Source organism: Rhodnius prolixus, unplaced genomic scaffold, assembly GCF_049639745.1.
Source record: "Rhodnius prolixus isolate KJV_2025 unplaced genomic scaffold, Rpr scaffold_1, whole genome shotgun sequence".
Classification (NCBI taxonomy): Eukaryota; Metazoa; Arthropoda; class Insecta; order Hemiptera; family Reduviidae; genus Rhodnius; species Rhodnius prolixus.
The window spans coordinates 49,346,876-49,367,028 of NW_027411581.1; the positions used below are offsets into that span (position 1 = coordinate 49,346,876).

General features: G+C 34.2%; 1 protein-coding gene across 15 annotated transcripts in view; it reads right to left on the minus strand.

The window, feature by feature from the left end:
- The window catches only part of LOC141461393 (uncharacterized), a 561,940-nt gene that overhangs the window by 331,495 nt on the left and 210,292 nt on the right, over positions 1–20,153 (minus strand). The window contains exon 2 of one of the 15 annotated variants that reach the window (XM_074142548.1): positions 19,684–19,900. The exons of the other annotated variants lie outside the window; for them this stretch is intronic. Coding sequence (XP_073998649.1) covers positions 19,684–19,845 — 162 coding nt within the window. The 5' untranslated portion in view covers positions 19,846–19,900. The remainder of the gene's footprint in view (positions 1–19,683; positions 19,901–20,153) is intronic. 15 annotated transcript variants of the gene reach the window in all.

The following is a 20,153-nucleotide window of genomic DNA, read 5'->3' on the forward strand; positions in this document are numbered from 1 at the left end:
GATCATAAATCACGTTTTAACAACTTACAGCAGATAATTATCGCACAGTTTACTGTAATCACAAGTATCAGTCAAGTACATTATTACAAACTGAAATGTTATTTTGTATGGTTAATAACTTATCTAAGACCAAGAGATTTTTTTTAGTTCACATGGACTGATTTCGCCTAAACATTTTGCTTATCTTGTTCAAATTTTATCGTATCACTTGAAATATAACAGTAGGTATTCTCTAGTCAAATTATTGACCTTATTTGCAGAAAGATTTAAATTAATGCCAGAAATATTCTAGTTACAATTTAAACTGCATTGCATTTATTTTGGTACTAAGTAGCTTTGTAATGCGGATCTTAAAATGCCACCTCCAATGTCAGTCGGCAAGGAAACGCGGGAATGAAATGGAGAAAAAACAAAAGTCAACAACCAAGAGAGAAAGTTTTTAATCCAAAAGATTCATTCTGAGAAACTTTCTCTTTTATAGTTTTTAACATTAAAAATCCAAGATAATTCTAAGGATTAATTCTCCAAGATAATTTTTAAGATTAATTCTTAAAATAAATGTTATTTTTGTATTTTCTTTGTCAACTAGAATATATTATTCTATCACCAGGAATTTTATCCTATTTTTCAGTACCTTGATAATATCTAGTTTCTGCCTCCATTGTCAGTGGTTTTAATAAAATTAAAACTTGTCGAACATTTACTTAATTACGAAGAGTTAATTATGCCTTATATTTAGTTCAAAATTATTATTATTATTTTCACTTTATTAGTAAATTTGCAACTGCAACAAATGCTGCATCAAGTAAATTTGATGAAACTAGTCAAGTTGTCATGAATGTCATGTAAGAGCAATCAAGCATTGGTGAAACTCTTTCTCAGTGGATTGCACTCATATCAGTAGGTCCCTAGGCCATTTCTGTTTCAAGCGATGAGGAGGATTGTCTGGAAGATTAGGAGAGGAGAGCTGTTGTACAAGAGGATTAGGATGGAGAGCTAGGAGGCTGTGAAAGTTGCGGTAGCGAGACTTTATTAGATCGGTGACAAAAGGAATCTGAAGGTCAGTATGAATTTATTATTATTAGTATTATATTATTATTTTTTTTTTTTTGGCGCATCAACAGCTGAGGTTATTAGCACCCGGAGCTTTTTACAGTGCACTGCCGGCCTCCGGACAGTGTTCTCTCGTTACAGACAACACCGTCCATCAGTGTTGTCAGTGAGCTATAAGAAGCTCCTAGGAAGAGAAAATCTAAGGGTCAGCAGCTGGATTCGAACCCGGGACCTCCGCGTGGGAGTCCAGTATGCTAACCTCATAGCTAATCCCTTCCCTTGTTATTATTATATTATTGTAATTTAGTTAAAAGTTAATTTGAAATCAGGCCCCCACCAGAACTTTCAGACTAAATAAAAATTCAATTAAACATTTTTATGATTTTTATCTTTGTAATCAATAAGTTCACCGACTATTTTTGCCTGAAAACACCAATCTTTGTGACTGACAACGCCAGTTGTATATCAGGTGTCTAGGAAGCTGGCGTATCTCACTGTTTTTGTGATTTTGAGCTAAAATAAATTATATTTTTGAATGGTTGGTGGTCAATTATAATTTGTATTAGTTTGAAATTGCTCTAGCGTTCAATCGATCACTGAGGCACTGAGAAATACTTCTTTGTTTATGACGTTTTTCATATTTGGCTCGTTCCTATTTGGATATTTTGACATCTTTCCGCATTCCCTTATGTGATGTTTGGTGTATAGAGGCATTAGGTTCAGAGTTCATTGCTATTCCGTACCCTCTATCCCAGGATGCAAATTTAAGCCTTAACTTTTCAGACAAGAACTATTTTTCCATTACCATTTAAACTTTAAATATTTACGAGAACACCAATAAAAATTTATAAAAATGGAAACTACACGTACTTCAATAATAATTTAATGGTAACTCAAACTGACGTATTGAAAATTAATTTATTTTTGTTGCCACCGTATAGCTACTGATCCATGCAAGTTGCTTTTTAAAAGGTCGTCTGTTCGGTTTGGTTTATTGAACAGAATTCATGTTGCTCATATTGTGTCGTAGATTTCGCTACATTCCACACAATAGAAGCCGATCTCAATTATTATCCATCCGGATTTAAATAACTCCACAAAATGATGACTCTTATAATAGATGTCCGAGTTATTTCCTGCAATCATTAACACTGATAGAAGTAGCTGTCGTTTTTAGTAAAACTGGGGTGTATTCAATACTTCGCGGATAAAAATTTTCACCGGGAGAAAAAAAATTGCTTTCAACTCTCTGGAATCGGAGAAAATTGGTTTTTTAGAAAATGATTTATGTGCCAAAAATCACAGGAAACTGAAAACATTATACGAGTATATTGATCGCTGCGATTTTCACAAAAAAAAAAACGGCTCTAGGTTATAATCGTGCAGAACTCAACATTTTTCGGAAATATTTTCTCAGACAAATTTAATTAAGAACGCTTCTCGAGGAAGTGATTGTTTAGGATCCCCTCTAAAGTGCGGTTTTAGTAAAATGTACGGTCCTATCTCTTGTTTCTTAAAGAAGATTAAATACTTAATAAATAATTACTAATAAATAAATAATAATTTATTAATTACTTAATCAATTTCCGCGTTCATAGCTGATTAAACAAAACAAGAACATCCAAGGAAACCAAGAAATAAATTCGTACTTGCAGAAAGTGGTATTTTAGATATGATTTTGTAGTATTTCGCATTCCACAAAATTTATGAATGTAATTAAAATTGATTGCCCTTACAAATGATTTGAAGGTACCAAGTTGCATTCAACATTTGTAGATTGCGTTTATTGAGCGTTTTGAATCCCAAATCGCGCTGTTAATTTTATGATTATTGAGTTTGAGTTCAAACTTTGAACTTCAAAGGACGAATTTCGAAGAAAGAACTTCAAAGGACGTGTTTATCATGATTTATTAATTTTTTCTTTTTGCCTCTTCCTCAAGCTTGCAATTTATGATACAGAAAAGTTATACTTTATAAGAAATTATTTTTCTATTTTATCGTATTGTAACGAAGTTGACCTGGGCAGAAACGAAAGGTCTAGATTGTTCTAGGGGTTGAGCGACCAAAGTCGGTAACAGGCCACCACTGTGTAAACAAAAGGGCCGGTCTCTACCTGAACTGAAAAGGAAAGGGCTAGATTGTTCAAGGAGTTTAGTCACCGTAGCCTGTAACGGTCCACCCCTGTGTAAAAGCCAGCTAAGAGAGAGGCCGCAGTTGGGGTGGTGGCATATGTGTTTTCCCAGCCAGTGATTGACAGGTAGGAGTGAGACAGACGGAGTTGGAGAGAGACAGAGAATTGGAGGAGGCGGCCCTAGTTGGAGTGGTGGCAGTATGTGTTTTCCAGCCAATGAGCGGTAGGTGGGAGCAAGACAGGCGGAGTTGGAGTGTGACAGAAGGTTAGAGGAGGGCGGCCCCAGTTGGGGTGGTGGCAGCATGTGTTTTCCTCAGCCAGTGACCGGCCGGTGGGCGTGGCACAGATGGAGTGGGGCAGTCGCAGTTAAAAGGAGGCAGACACAGCTGGAGAAGTCAGTTATTAGAGTTTTTAGTGAAGTCTTTGAGTGAGTTTTGGGTCAGTCTTGGAAAGTTTGTTTGGAGAGACACTTTGGAAGTGACAGTTCTTGAGAGAGTCAGTGTTGCGAAGTGCTTCGGAGTTAGCCAGTTAGTCAGTTAGTGAGTAGAGCTGTGTTAGTGCAGCTGAGACTAGTGCAATTCGGTGCAGTGTGGACCAGCGGTCAGTCGTGGAACAGTTTTGTGGCGTTACGAAGTGAGTAAGTAACAGTAAACTGTTGGGACTGTTGTAAATGGTGACTGTAATGAATAGCGTTAGTTGTTAGTAAATGTTAATGTGAGTAATGTTAATGTGTTAATCAATCAGGTTATTACTTACAAATTTAGCGAGTTTTATTATTTAATTAAACCACATATTAAATTAACTAGTGGCAGGCATTAGTTATAGTTGTGAAGTTTTTAGTAAAAGATAGGAAAAACTTTACAGTATTTTGAGGTTGAATTTTATGTTTTTATTTTTAAGAAAGTGATAAATAATTAAGTTTCAATTATTGTTTCTGGGTTAATGTAAGGATAATGTCTTGGATAGAATTGGAATGTAACGCATCAATTGTATTGCAAAGTGTAAATGTCGTTATAGATATGTGACACTGAGTGCTGGCTGACACTATTGTACAGAACGATATTAATATCATGTGTGATGAATACGCTGCTAGAGAGATACATTCAACATTACAATATTATGTTTATGTACGTACATGTATAATTGCAGGCATGGTATATTGGCTATTTCGGTAGAGTATCTGTATTATATATCTATTCTACATTTATTATCTTGATTTCCATTCACATAATAAGATGATTTAATCGCAAGTGATTGGAGATGTTTAGTTTTAAAACTAAAAGCTGAAAAGACTGCTTTCAACACAAAATAGGTCTAAAATTATTTCACAGTACCATCATCCGATAGAATTAATGTACACTAAAAACTAGCCCTTTTATTTGCTTTGAAAAAAATTGTAACCATTATTATTAAAAACCTTTTTTGTACGAACTAATTTATTGCATTAAAAAATATTTTGGCATTATTTTTATATTATCCCTATATAATGCAATTTTTGAAGTACAAAATTTAATATCTGATTTATAGTTTAATTTCAAAATAGATAAATAAATAAATAAATCGGTTGCTAGAACATCACTTAATCAGCCTCGGTTTTATTGCGTTTTATGAACTTTAATTTCGACCTGGACTATTTTATGAATTTATGAAATACTAATCCCTGACGTCATTACCCTGAAACTATTCAGGTATTTACTTGCCAAGACTATTGTTAATTTTATTGTATTTCAGAGAAGTAGTTCTGCATTATTTGTTGAGAAACTAATTAAGAGTTACAATATTTTAGTTAGCTCTCCATAACACGAAGGAATTCTTTATTCATTTTAACTGACGCTAACTAAAAAATTTTAAATTAAGGGAACAATATTATCAGCACAATAAAACTTAAAAGCTTTGTTACAACTCTGTAACGTTCCAACAAATTAATAAGGCTAATAGCAGAAATTGTAAATACAGGAATTGTGCGTTTTAAGATAAATCTAATGTAAGAGAGGTAGAAATGACGAGAAAAAAAGGTTAGTTTTATAACTCTGCGACGGGCTGACAGTGGTGGCAGGAGAGGCGGCCATTTGTCGCACGGCAAGTATAAAAGAGACGTCGTATCCCCTCGCATCCAAGGCGTCACTCGTCACAAGACTACGCTGAGTCAGTTCCGGTGTTTTGTAAGTAAAATTCTGTTAAAACACCTCTGCTCTTTTAAAAATATCTGGGTTTTGATAATAACTTTGTATTTTGCAATTTAGAGCTTACTTTAAATGGACACCTTGTAATACTATTGTTTAAATTCAATCATTAAATTGACAACTAGTTGCTCTAAATTCTGGTAATAGAAAAATTGTCGTATGAAATTAAGTACATTATCTCAACTATGGGGATAGTCTCTATATATATATTTAATTAGGTACAATTAAAAGATATTAATTACACATATTTAAATATCAAATCTAGTATATTTAATTAGATATAATTAGGCGCCTAGCGGTTAGAGGCGAAGCTCGCAAAACTAATATGTATTGTGGAACAGGGTTCAATTCCTGGTCTGGACTTTAGATTTTTTTTTTTAATGGTTTAAAATGAGAATTTAAAAGTAAATTATTTCCTAGTCGCCTCCATCTAGGACACCTAATTGTTCAATATTTTTCCATACCTTTAAACTCCCTACTACAGAAACTTGCATCGACAAGAAAAAATGAGAGAAGAATTAGCAGATCAAGACAATTAAGAGCCACTAAACAGTGTTGGTCTCTACAAAGTTCTTCAAACCACTCTTAACTCCAACTCCAGAGGTTAGTTGGCGCTCCAAACCTCAAGAACATATTAAATATCTAAATGTTAAATTGGACAATGCGGCGTCAAAGTAAGTGGACCCAGAGTGCCTTCAAATTCCCATAATAACCTATCTAGGCTCGTCACCAATAAACATTGCAGAAGATAAATAGAGTTAAAACTGCAGAATAGTATTTCCCAGTATGAAGAAAATATGGGCAAAAGAGAATGGGAAACTTGCCCAAAATTAACAGTCAATTGAGAAGAGTAGTTTATTATTGATGTTTTTAAGTGCTAATACTGTTGAATATATATTACATTAAATCACGGAAAACCAAACAAGTGCCCTAAAAAAAGATAGAATTGAGGGAAGTAAAAAGCAGATCAAGACAAAGAAAGAGGACCCTAAATAATGTAGGACTGGACAAGTTCTCCTAACTGACCCCCTTTAACTTCAGAGACTAGTTAGCGCTCTTAACCGCAAGAAACCGCAATAAACAACAAGTGCAATTTATACATGAATGTAAATTGCCTTGTACTCTAATCATAATGGTGTTAAAGTGATAAATGTAAGTTCCCTTCAGATTGTAGTTCATTAATATTAGACGAGCAGCCAATTATGTAAATTAACACGTTAAATGCGATACGTATCCCCAGGGATGTATAATACACTTTACATTCACTGTGGGGCGATTTTTCATGAAATATTACTCCACTGGGAAAGAAAGAAAGTTATTTTATACTGCCGATAAGAATGGAAAAAAAACTGTTTTAGTAAATTTTAAAACTAATGCCTGTTAACTAAAAATTTAGGCAACATGCACCGCACCTAGGTAATGCATATAACAATGTTGATCAAAATGCAATTTGTATCTTTGTATAACCTGCAATAACGGGTAAAGGTCCTGCTGTTGAAGCATAACGACCCCTTTTGGGTTGTCAATAAACTGTGCGGAAAATTTAATAAACCTGTTCACGAATAGCTAGCTGTAAATTACAAAAACTTATTACATACGAGTATACCCGGCGATATGCAAGGACATAGCTATTGGTTATGCTAAAGAGAATATTGCTAGTTAGTAAAAGTTGTTTAAAAATGTCCGAATGAAACCAGAGCTCACAGAAACCAGTTTCTTCAGTTTAGCGTCATGTTAAAGAGAATGATGTTTAAAAATTTAAACTTACAAATTATAAACCATTTTTTACAGATAATTAAATTCCATTTTGAATTTTCGGAGGTATTCTGGAAACAAAGAAGCAAGTATATCCATCTTTCACCACCTCTTACAGAGTAAACTATCTATTCGGAGGCGAGACCAGCTAAGATATATTGTGGTACTGGGTTCGATTCCCGGTCTAGGCATTGGACTTTATTTAATGTTTAATAAAAGGAATTTTACAGTAAAGTATGCCTGCTAGTCGCCTCCATCCGCGACACCTAATTGGTAGTTGGATGATAAGCCTGTCTGAAACAAAAGCATACTCAAGTTTAGTTTACTTTATCTACTCGGAACAAGAAGTTATAGGTCAGAACATGGGGTAGTCCGAAAGAACAAAATCTGTATGAAAGGTGAGGTAGAGCTTCTTAACACCAGGTCATTAATTTCTGAGACAATCTGATGCGATCTGTTGTCTTGTATTATGATGCTACAGAAGATTTTTTTTCTGTTGAATGAAGTGAGTTAACTTTAGACAACATGGACCCTAACCAATATAGCTGGGTAATGATAGATGGGAAAGCTAATTTGGAAAACCAACTCGAAATACTTCTACAAATTACCAACACTAAATTAAAAGGAAAATACGCACAAAAGTTTGTTGCATTCTAGTATTTTATGTTTCTGATAATAAATAATTAATCTGATGAAATCAAAACTATAGCAATGTTAGTCGCAACATTTAAACAGTCAGTATTTCATTAACTAACAACTCTGTTCAATTAATGAGACAAAACATCAAGTAAGTAATTAGAAATAAAATCAATTGCTTACTGATTAGAACGAAGGGTAGAACAATCAAATCTACAAACATTTTCTGAATTAAAACATAAGTTTTTGTACCTTTTATCACAACTGTTTGTCTAAAAAATTACAAGAAAATAATTAAAGGTAAACTAAATATAACAGACACGGCTAAATTAACAATTAATTATAACAAATAAACTTATATTATTATTTAATTACTCGTATGTTACATTTAATTTAAGTTTTTTCAAAATTATTTTAAGTTAGCAGAATATGCACTTAGATGCATATTTTTCGGCATTTTGAAAAAGTTTCCTTTCGATTCTAGAGTTGGGAGATTCTAATTTGTTTAGTTGAAAAAATTACCTACAAATTACCTTTAAGGTTGCCTAACAAACTTCTAATTCGCCGGGAATCATTTAACTCACTTTTTAAATGTTTTAAGAGTGATTTTTCTGTTTGGATCGCCCTTTTATACTCAGATTGGGAACCACCAATATTGTTCTGAAAAATACGCATATTTGAAGCGGCCTTGCTGAAGAGGTAATGAAGTGTGGATTTGTGGGAGATCCTGAGTTCGAATTCCACGTGTAGCTTACTTTTTATTTGTTAAAATAAAAAATTAATACTGAAGTATTTTCTTCCGCCTCGCCATCTAGTTGGTAGTCGGACGTTAATCCCTGCCAAAAAACAATTGGCGATTTCTTAACTTCTTTTTAAGTTCGCTGTTGTCTTTCAAGCGGGATTAGCTGCTATTCTACTTTACCATTAGAATGGGTATACTTATACTTACATCCGTTCTTTACGGATAAACTGGCTGCCATCAATTCCCTGAGGTCTCCTTATAAGTACAAATACCTAATACTTGTCATGTTGCTATCAAGTTTTGAAGGGAGCAACGAATACTATTTAAGTTTCTGGGCATTACGGGATTATAGCGAACGAATATACTGATGAGCAGCACAGGAACGAACTTCGTTAGTCACAAGGTCTGATCTCACATTGTTATCTTTAGGATGTTGTAGTATGGAGTGAAGCAGTGATACTAAAAAGTACGGGAAAAAACTGATTACCATAAGGCCTAGTGTTATCTAGGTTCTACTAAATTTTACTAGAGGTTACAGATCCAGCAGCGGGCTAGTTATGTTGACGAAACGTTGATTGACTAAGATCTTAGCTAATTGTGCTGCCAGTGGCGAAAATAAGAAAACTATGAGACACTTTGTAGAGGAATGTTGTGGTCACTCTAAACCCACATTTCTTGTCTTCTGTGAGCAGACAGTCTCCATAACCGAAATTATTGCGTAGGTTAATTCGAGGCTCTGATATAAAGAACTGGAAGTCTAGAGCACCATGTCACGTAGTCTGCTGCTTCTGGTATCACTAGTATTGGTTAATTTTTCGATCATCCAGTATTCTTTAGCTGGATGATTCTCACTAAACTATCTGGCAACCAGCTTGGAAGTTAAGGGTGAACGGGAGGCGGAAGTTTGATAAGAAAAATAAATTAGAGTCCCTTATGAATTTTAGCGAGAGAAAGGCGAATTTCCGCTACAAATTTTGTTCTATTAAAAATATTTAGAATCGGAATTTATTCTATATAATTTTGAAGTTAAATATTCCGTCTGAAAGAAAATAGATATTCATCAAAAGCCAGTTATTTAAATGAACAAACAGTTAATAAAAAATGTTTCACTCATCGATTAAAATATTCTCTTTCTAAATGTAGCATTGAGAGCGACAATCTAAGGCATTTTTCAGAATAATGGCAGGACAATTGAAATAAATATTAAAAGAAGAAACGAGAAAATGGAGAAATTAGGTAGCGAAAAAACTCATTGAAGGAAAGAAAAAAAAAAAATACAAATGACTGTCTCCAAAGAACATCATAATGGCAGGAATAATCCGGGAAGACTTTTCTAAGAGAGAAAAAGAAAAAAAAAACCTTAACATCTTATCGCCTCCAAGAAAAATGGTTATTACCGCCTTTCACTTGCACGGCGGAGGAAAAGTTCATTATGTAAGTCTGTTGGAAAATTGTACAGTAGGTATAACAGAATAGCGGGGTGTATCCTACTGTAACAGAGCTATCCAATCTGCATGGCAGCTAACAGCAGCCCCGACACAGGATCACTGCCGGAAAGAAAGGGTTTTTCACTTTTCACCTAGAACCTCTGGGAAGAACTTATAACAATAATATTAATGTTTTCATTAGTTTTTACACGAAGACTATCTTCCTAGTGAACGACCATCAGGGGAGTTAAATTTTATAAAACACAAGAAAAAAATGCAATTACCAACTAGTATAAACTTCAAATTGAAAACATAATAAGTGAAAAGTATGAAATCAGTTTTGAAGGCAGTGAATCCAGAGCAACTATCGAAAAGTTATACATTATCAGATGGAAGAGATTAGCTTAGTAGTTAGCGCCCAGGATTCTCCAGGTTCAAATAAAGGCTGAGCGCCTTTAGTTTTTCTCTTCCTTAGAACTGCTTAAAGCTCACCTTCAGGATGTTGACGGTGTTGCTTGTAACAAGGTAGAAATATCTGAGGGGAAGCCGACAGTGCACTGAGTTATCTCTGGGAGCCATTGACCAATATGTTGACAGTGCCTTATTTAAAAAATAAAAAATAAAGTCAATTAAGGGTAGTTTTAATTTTTTGACAAAACAATAAAAAAGATTATTAAAGAAATTAAAATTAAAGAAAAACAGTAGAAAGGAAAAAAGAAATTAATTAGCTAAGATATTTAAGCTAATTAATTACGAAAATAAATACAGGAATGAGATAAGGCAACGGTATAATTAACCAGTTAATTATTTAATAAATTCTAACTGTAATCTATTCTAATAATGCAGTAAATTGCAACAGGGGTTGCAGCTTTTACCTTCATTTTAAATATTTTAAAATTTCATTCTTGAGTATTGCTTCTTGACTAAAATATCTTGTAACAACATAATGGAAAGTGTCAATAACTACGTTATTATATACATTTACATAAGTAACAATTGGTATATTAGATTACTTTATTGGCTAGCCACTACTCAAGTATTAATCAATGAGAATCAAATGTGATACTGAATTCACGAATTTTGATAAAAATCGGAACTTCGATTACCAGTACACTTTGGTGGGTAGATTCCTTGTAAAGCGATAAAATGGTCTAAACTAAACTTTGGAGTTAGAAAGAAAATGAATGAGTTAGAAGTTTGAGAACAGCATATAGAGAAAGTCGGCTGAGTGTTCATACAGATTTCATGGTTGGAGGAGAGTGTTCGATCTAATGAAGTGAGATTAATGGCTCCAAACGAGAGTGAGAGAACCCAACGAGATTGAGAGAACCCAACGAGAGTGAAAGAACCCAACGAGATTGAGAGAACCCAACGAGATTAAGAGAACCCAACGAGAGTGAAAGAACCCAACGAGATTGAGAGAACCCAACGAGATTGAAAGAACCCAACGAGATTGAGGAGACCAACGAAGGAGACAATGCAGCAAACTAACATTAATAATATTATTATATACTTAAATGAGCACTTACTGAATTGTTATGAATAAAAAATTAAGGAATATTGCTCATTTAAATGATTTTATAATACACTTCAAAATTTTGGAAACTTATTCTTTTCATGTATTCATGAAAATCTGTTCACGCGTTTAGGCACCACGTTGTTTACAAAAAAGGTAACAACAACAAGAACTTTTTTCTGAAAATGCCGTTTTTGCCCATTTTCAGACACGTATTTCTCGAAATCTATTTAATCTATGTTGTTAAGAAAAAATTACAGTTATAATGGAGGAATAGCACTATATTTTAAAGAAAATTTGGGCGTTTAATCTTTTATAGAAAAAGAGAAAAAAATTGTCAAAGTTGGGTGTTTTTCAACGTTACGCTTTTTCGTGCAGTTTTTGATAATCAACCCTTATACAACTGTCCTACCGGACAGTTTTAATTTGTTCCAATATTATAGTTCTTTTAAAAACAATACAAAGTAGGCTAAATTTGGGAAGAAGAGTAATCGAAACCAACATATGGCGGCAAGGTGACTAAAAGATAATTGTAAAATAAACCCACAAACCCAATTAAAATTCCGCTATCAGAACAATTGATTTCTCATGTTACCTCTGCCTCTAACCGCTCCAGCCAGTGTATATAGACATTCCCAATTATATACAAAGCTGCATAAAGCTTGCGCTTAATAAACCTGCCAAAATGAGTATAAAGATAAAAATTAGTTAAATTTCATATTTCTAATACCCTTTTCGCGCGCACAATTTGGTTTTAGCGAAAATTATGTAGTAATCACACTTTGTGCTTTTGTTCAATTAAAATTCTGTCATATTTTTTAAAATATTAATTTTGTTGTTAATTGTTTCTAGAATGAAATACATTTATTATCATTTAATACATTTAATTTAAACATGTAATTTAATAATTACATTCATTCATTTATTAGAAAAGTGTAATAACGTAGAGTATCGAAATGCAATTTAATAAGATACCAATCCTGTACAAATAAATGTATTTCTGTAAACCCTTAGAGAACAAAGGATATTTTACGAAAGGAACATAAAAAAAAATCATCATTTCTTTTAAGTTTGACTAAAATAACCTAACTCAGTGATGGCGAACCTACGACACGCGTGTCAAAGGTGACACGCGAACTCATTTTGGGTGACACGTATTGACAGAGACAAAAAATAATTATATAATTTTAAATAATATAACGATTAGTGGAGTACTTTGAAGAAATTACGGTAATAATTGAGAATAAAGTATCTTGTAAACTTTCCTCAGATCAATTACCATAAAGTGGGTCATTTAATAAATCTTTTTTTTTTTTTTACAGTGATTGCAAATATCAAAAAATTATTAATATTTAGAAATATAATATAGATATTGACACGGCACCAGATGTTAGGTAGGGTTTTCCAAAATTTTGACACGCCGAGCTCAAAAGGTTCGCCATCACTGTGGCCTAACTGTTGAGCCGAAACTGGCTTCTGGCAAAGATATAAAACATTTATGGGAAAAATATTGCGATGTTATTTGACTAAATTAGTAAGGTGTAGTGAATTCGACTTCTACTTAAAATTTTTCTTCTGTCGCAACTACTTTTGCAATTATTGTTATTAGTCTTATCCATATTGTTCAATACTAATTTCCCAGATTACAACATAAATACAGTATACATTATTAAAAAAAAGTCCCAGATTACAGCAATATGTTTAAATTGGAAATAAGTATTATACTGGCATTTAAGTTTTAAAACAAAAAACTACCTAACCTACGAGGGTCGTTTGAAAAGTCCGTGCAAAAATAAAAACTACTTAATTTTTTGGGGTAAATCTTTTTTATTTTTCAACATAGTCTCCTTTTAGGCTTATACACTTCGTCCAACGCTGCTCTAGTTTGTTGATCCCTTCCGAATAATAGGATTTGTCCAAGTCTGAAAAATAGCCATTCGTTTCTGCAATCACCTCCTCGTTTGAATAAAATCTTTTTCCCGCCAGCCATTTCTTCATATTGGGGAACAAATAGTAGTCCGAGGGAGCCAAGTCTGGAGAATAGGGGGGATGTGAAACGAGTTGGAACCCTATTTCCATTAATTTTGCGACCACAACTGCTGAGGTGTGAGCTGGTGCGTTGTCGTGATGGAAAAGGACTTTTTTGTGGGCCAATCGTGGGCGTTTTTCTTGCAGCTCGGTTTTCAAACGGTCCAATAACGATGAATAATATGCACCTGTAATAGTTTTACCCTTTTCCAGATAGTCGATGAGGATTATTCCTTGCGAATCCCAAAAGACAGTCGCCATAATCTTTCCGGCCGAAGGAACGGTCTTCGCCTTTTTTGGCGCAGATTCCCCCTTGGTAACCCATTGTTTAGATTGTTCTTTGGTCTCAGGAGTGTAGTGATGTATCCATGTTTCATCCACAGTGACGAAACGACGCTTAAAGTCCTGCGGATTCTTCTGGAACAGCTGCAAACCGTCCTTGCAACACTTCACACGATTTCGTTTTTGGTCAAGCGTGAGCAATCGCGGCACCCATCTTGCGGATAGCTTTGTCATGTCCAAATGTTGATGCAAAATATTATGTACCCGTTCATTCGAGATGCCCACAGTACTAGCAATCTTACGCACCTTCACTCTTCTGACATCCATCACCATATCATGGATTTTATCAATGATTTCTGGAGTAGTAACCTCAACAGGGCGTCCAGAACGTTCAGCGTCACTGGACCATATGGCCACTCCGAAAATTTTGAAACCACTTATAAACTGTTCTAATCGAAGGTGCAGAGTCACCATAATGTTTATCAAGCTTCTCTTTAGTCTCCTGAGGCGTTTTGCCTTTCATAAAGTAGTGTTTAATCAACACACGAAATTCTTTTTCGTCCATTTTTTGAAAATACTCGATTTCCTCGATTCAAACGAATGCCAAACACAAAGAAATAGACCGATCTGGCTGAAACTTGGTGTGTGTTCTTCCAAGAGATGCTACTAACTAAACATAACCTCGATACGCGCCAGTGGTGCTATCTCTCTGACTTTGCACGGACTTTTCAAACGACCCTCGTATATCAATCTATTTTTTAAAAATTATTAACTCTATTTATTTAAAGCCGCTTTTGCAGGGTGTACAGGAGTGGAGCGAGACGACCCCTCAAGGAAATCTTGAGAAGATTGCAAGAGGAAGAACAACCTTACAAAAATTAAACTAATTAAAACAATTCCCTTCAACATAACTTCTTTAAGTGTCCGAGGACAAGCGAACATCACATAATATATATGAAATCAATAAGAAAATCAGAGAAATAATTGAATCACTGCGCGATAAAAGGGCCACTTTAACTTTTCAGAAATTTCTTGGTCAAACTAAATGTAATTCCCAGATGGTTTAGTGTTAAAAAGGCACATTTACACTTTGTTGCTTCTCAGTCTTGTTGAGGAGGTTAGTGAAGTGCTGTGATACATGGGAACAGTTCGAATAGGGCGGATGTTGGTGTAGTGGTTATGAAGAATGGATTTATAAGTAGGAGATCTTCAGTTTGAATCGAGACGCAGCACAATTTTTATTTGTTAGCAATTTTGTTTAAAGTATCCTGTATTCGGCGACCACTTAATTGACAGACGTTAAACCCCGCCTGAACTATCAAGCGATTTCTTTACTAGTAAAGTCTAAAACAAAACGCTAGAAAAGTGATTTCTTTTACCATTCTCCAGTTCAATTAAGTTTTTGTCAAATCCCAATTCTTCCAAATGTGAGTGAAGAGAAAATGCGTTCGTTTAGCCTAATTCTTTTCCTGCCCATTGACCTGGGGTATCCATGGAACCAAAGGAAAAATAAAAATATTTCACACAGGACATTTAAACGTAACAAACTGTGTGATGGTTTTTAATAATAATTTCAAAGAGGTTCAATTTATTTTGAGAAAATTAAAACAAACATTGAGAAGATCAATACGACCAGTACCAGTATATACAGAAGAATAATGAAGAGATAAAAATAAAGAAGATAAAAGACAAATAAAGAGCCAGTGGAAACGTTTAAATACCTGCCTCTGAGAGAACGACAATATGGAGGAAGAAGTTTTTATTTACCCAGCTTGTTGACGGATCAATCAAAAAGTCAACTTATTTCGAAATGTAAAAAGGTTAAAAGGAAAGACAAATGTTAGTATCTATTTTCAATTTGAATGATCAGTTACATGTTTCTTGACAAAACTATAAATGTTAGTTTTCATAGGTAAATTTAGATATCCAATTTAGATATAGGTATCCTTCCAATATCTCTCGCATCCAATCCTTCCAATCAAAAGTCCTCTGCCGAATTGTAAATGCTCCCTATTATGTCACTAACCTCATCCTTCCACAAAGACCTAAATATCCCTTTTGTCATTGAAACAATCCATTCACGATTCCTCAATTTCCACAAAACCTATTCTGTCATCCCAATTCAACAGCTAAAACTCTTTCCTCATCAACCCATCCTGATAATCCTCCACGACGTCTAAAACGACGTTGGCCTCGTGATCTCCTATCCTATACCTCTCCAATCACTAAAATTCCCAAGAGTGTCAGCAGTGGCTGTTTTCTTTATGGTAATTCAAAATAATAATTTTTTTTTTTAAGTCTAAAGAAAGATGATGGACAGCTGAAACGTAAGCAGAATCTAATAAAACTATTTCGACTATTTTGGTATAATTTTCTTCTAAATGCCCCATAATTTGTTAATGTACTCTGTTTGTATTCTACACCAGGACATTAACTGTTTAAAAATCAAATAGATTGAGAACAGATACCTCATTGTCTAAAACAGACAATTTTCATGGAACTATGTAACTTTCTACTTAAAACTCGTTTTAACATTTACAAATTTTAGTAGCTATTGACGTCGAAAAGTCGTTGAGTAACTAAAGAGAGCAATTTCGCTCTAATGTTAATACAATTAACACTAGAACTATCGGAGAGTAGTGCTGCACGAGACCGAGACAAGGCGAGACTTTATGCAGTCTCGATCTCGGTCTCGGTCGCTCAAGTCTCGGTCTCGGTCTCGTCGAGATATCTCGGTCTCGGTTTTTTTAATTTTTGTTTAAGTATTAAAAGCGGTTTGCTAATAATAATGTTTTCAAAAAATGTTATTATTTTCCAATAATTATTTTAATTTATATATTGGTAATGAAAATGTGTGTAAAAGAAGACAACTACTTACACTTCAATGCATCATATATTACTATTACTGTTATATATCTTTATATAATTTCAAAAAGATGTTGAAAACGCGCCAAATGAAAGACCCAAATAACATATCTGCCTGCTATAACAAGTCGATTCGTGAAATAAAAAATACACCTACCAACAAACTTCCCGCTCCATTAGTTATGGCTGTTGGTGAAGATAAAGAATCTGATGATTCACCTTTTGACGACGACGACGACTGCATCAATATTTTTGCAACATTTGCTCAAAAATCAGCAAATATCACCGAAGCATGGAAGACAGAAATAATTAATTACACCAAATTAGACCAAGCACCAGTAGACGTTGACATTTTAGAATGGTGGAAAACACTTGAGAATTCCTTCAAAAATTTGTCTAGAATGGCAAAAGATATTTTTGGTATCTGTGCAACTTCAGTGCCATCGGAAAGATTATTTTCGCAAGCTGCGATGATAATGACCAATAGAAGATCTTCTCTAACTTCTGACTCAGTAAAAGCTCTTTTATGTTTGGGCAAAATGTATCTTAAAAACGAAAATTTGTGGCAATATTTTTTAGGTGCATAGATAGTCTTTTTTTTCAAATTCACTAATTCCAAAATTCTAAAATATAATTCAAATAATATCAAAGTTCAAAGTATTAGATTATTAATAGTGAAATTTATGAAATTGAATGAATGAATGATATGAATAGTGAAATTTAGTGAATTTATGTAAAAATTATGTAATTCGAAGGGGGCCGCCACGGTAGCCGAGCGGTGCGAGACCTGCGAAGCTAATGTGTATAGTGGTACTGGGTTCGATTCCCGGTCTTAGGCCTTGGATTTTATTTAATGGTTAATATGAGAAATTTACAGTAAAGTATGTTTGCTAGTCGCCTCCTCCGTCCGCGACACCAAACCAAACTGCTAGTTGGACGTAAAGCCCCGCCTGAAAAAATAGGCGATTACTTTACTTTGCTTACTTTACTTAGTACAGATCACGCACTTTTGTGTTCGTTATACTGTAGTGTTTTGATTGAGGTTTGCTACTAAGCTGTGTTTGTGTTATGGAATGACATTAAAGAGTGTGTCAGAGTTATAGGTTAATTTGGTCATTCATAGTGTTTTGGCGAATTGGCTTTCTGTTTGTACATTTGTACTAAGTCAAATAGAAGTAGTAATATTGTACATATATAATAAAATCGTATCATTAATAATTAATTCAATACCCGTAATGATTATTTATTAATAAAGAACACAATTTTATAATTTTGTAGCTAAAAATTAATATTTGAAAAACCGAGACGAGACCGAGATTTCTCGACGAGATATATATCATGTCTCGGTCTCGGTCTCGGTACCGAGACCGAGATTTGTCTCGTTTCTCGTGCAGCACTATCGGAGAGATTGCAAAAAAAAAAAAAAAAAAAATTCTGTGAGGCTAATTTGAATTTTGCATTTGCATGTTTAAACATGTTTGTCAATTCTTTCCATTCCAGTTACCTGTGCGGTGATTCCGCTTTTTCCAATAGTTCAAATTTCACAATTGCACAGGACATGCGTCAGCAGTGAAATAGTAGTTAAAACAAAGAATTATTCTGAAAATTAACCATTTTTGCTAGAATTTTTACGATGCTACACTCTGCCATTTAATAGCTAATCAATTAATAGATAACTAATTAGCAGAAATTGTAAATATAATTGTTCAAGGCTATTAGCGCCAGGCTAAGAAAGCAGCTGCGAGCGATTGAGGCAGTTACCAGCCGCACGGGGCTGGTCGCATTATCGCACCGCAGATAATATGTTTAAAAGGAGAAAGACCACTTCCGAACGCAGTCAGTGAAGTAGTTACTTTGTGTATTAAGTAAAATTCGAATAAATCACTTCCGATTTAATTCTATTAAATTACCTCGCAAGTCTGTTAGAGCATTGTGACTTAGGTAACTTTATATTTTATTTTTACCTTAAAATTCTCATAATTTAAATTTTAATATTCTATTTTTTGAATTAAATCATCATATTTAATAAATTCTGTAATTGAAAAATCGTCTTACTTGGTCCTGAGAAAAATTTATGCTAAATATACACAGAATTCGTACCTGAGTTTGGCAATTTTATTCTGTAAATAATCTATTCAATATACACACTTTATGCTGAAATGTTTTTCCAAAACTTCATACATTTCGCTGCCAAAATTAGCAGCTTCAAGAAGAAGTGAAGGAAGAATCAACAGATCAAGGCAATTAAGTAGCCACTAAACAGTGTTGGTCTCTACAAAGTTCTTCAAACCACTCTTAACTCCAGAGGCTAGTTGGCGCTGTAAACCCCAAGAATATATTAAACACCTAAATAAATATTAAACTAGATAACATTTATAAAATAAATGGCCCATAGTGTACCCAAATTCCTTTTATTAATAATTATAATAATAACATAATAATCTATCATCAAATTACCAGTTTAAAACAAAAGATTACTACAAATCGTAATAGAATAAATAGTTGATTAAAAATAGGCAAAACTTCAATGAATGCAGTTGGCTTGCTCGATAAAAGCCGTGCACTGAGAAAAGCTCTGTGCACCTCAGATGTTGCGTCTTAAATTTAGTAAGCAAATAGCGAATAAAGCGACGTTTCAAAGAAATTTATGCAAAATAAATAAGGAAAAATTAAAATAAGATCAGGTTTTTAAGTTTTCCTATTAACTGAAAAGAAAAACAAAAAGTTGTATTCAAAAACTTTACTCGTTTATAAAGTGTGCCGTAAAGATAGCGACATATTTCACAGCAGGCAGCATTAGCGCTTTAATTAGAGACTGTCTTTACACAGAGCTCTAACGAAGTTAGTGTCGTACATACAGTCTCCTGGGTAGAGTGTCTACTGCCTATTTTAATAATAAACTTACTTGAGGTAATAGAAAATTCTTTAACCATCTCTTGTGAATTGTATATTTTTAAAATTGCGTAAACCTTTTGAACATATACTGATGAAAAAGAGAAAAAGATGTTAACGTGAGAATCAAAATGAAGTATATGGAGGAGCAGGTTACTCTATGAAAGCGGTACCTTGTTAAGATAGGAATGCTGTAAGGGATGTGGTGCCGGCATTGGCAGGTGTCTGTGGAACCAGCCAGCTGTGGAGGCGACCACCAGCAGAGCCGCCAGGATGAACGTCAACACAATCACTAGAATTACGATTTTACTACGCACTGACATCACTATCGCCATGGTGACACTTGGCTATTTAGAACACTTCAAACACTTGTCTTCTTAGAAAGAACAACTGCACAGATTAAAATAAGGAATAAATAAACATAGCCTTAAGATTAGGTCGCCATTTCATTCATACGACAACTAAAATATATTTAGTCCCGTCTAATTTTGCGCTCACTGGTCTTCCGTCGTAAACTGCCTAAGGAAACCCTTCTATCCCAACCCTAATGGCGTCTACGTGATCCGAATCCACCAAAACTGACTCTCTGTCGAAACACATCATCCTACAATCGAATTGTTTCCACTAGAAACATTATCTCAGT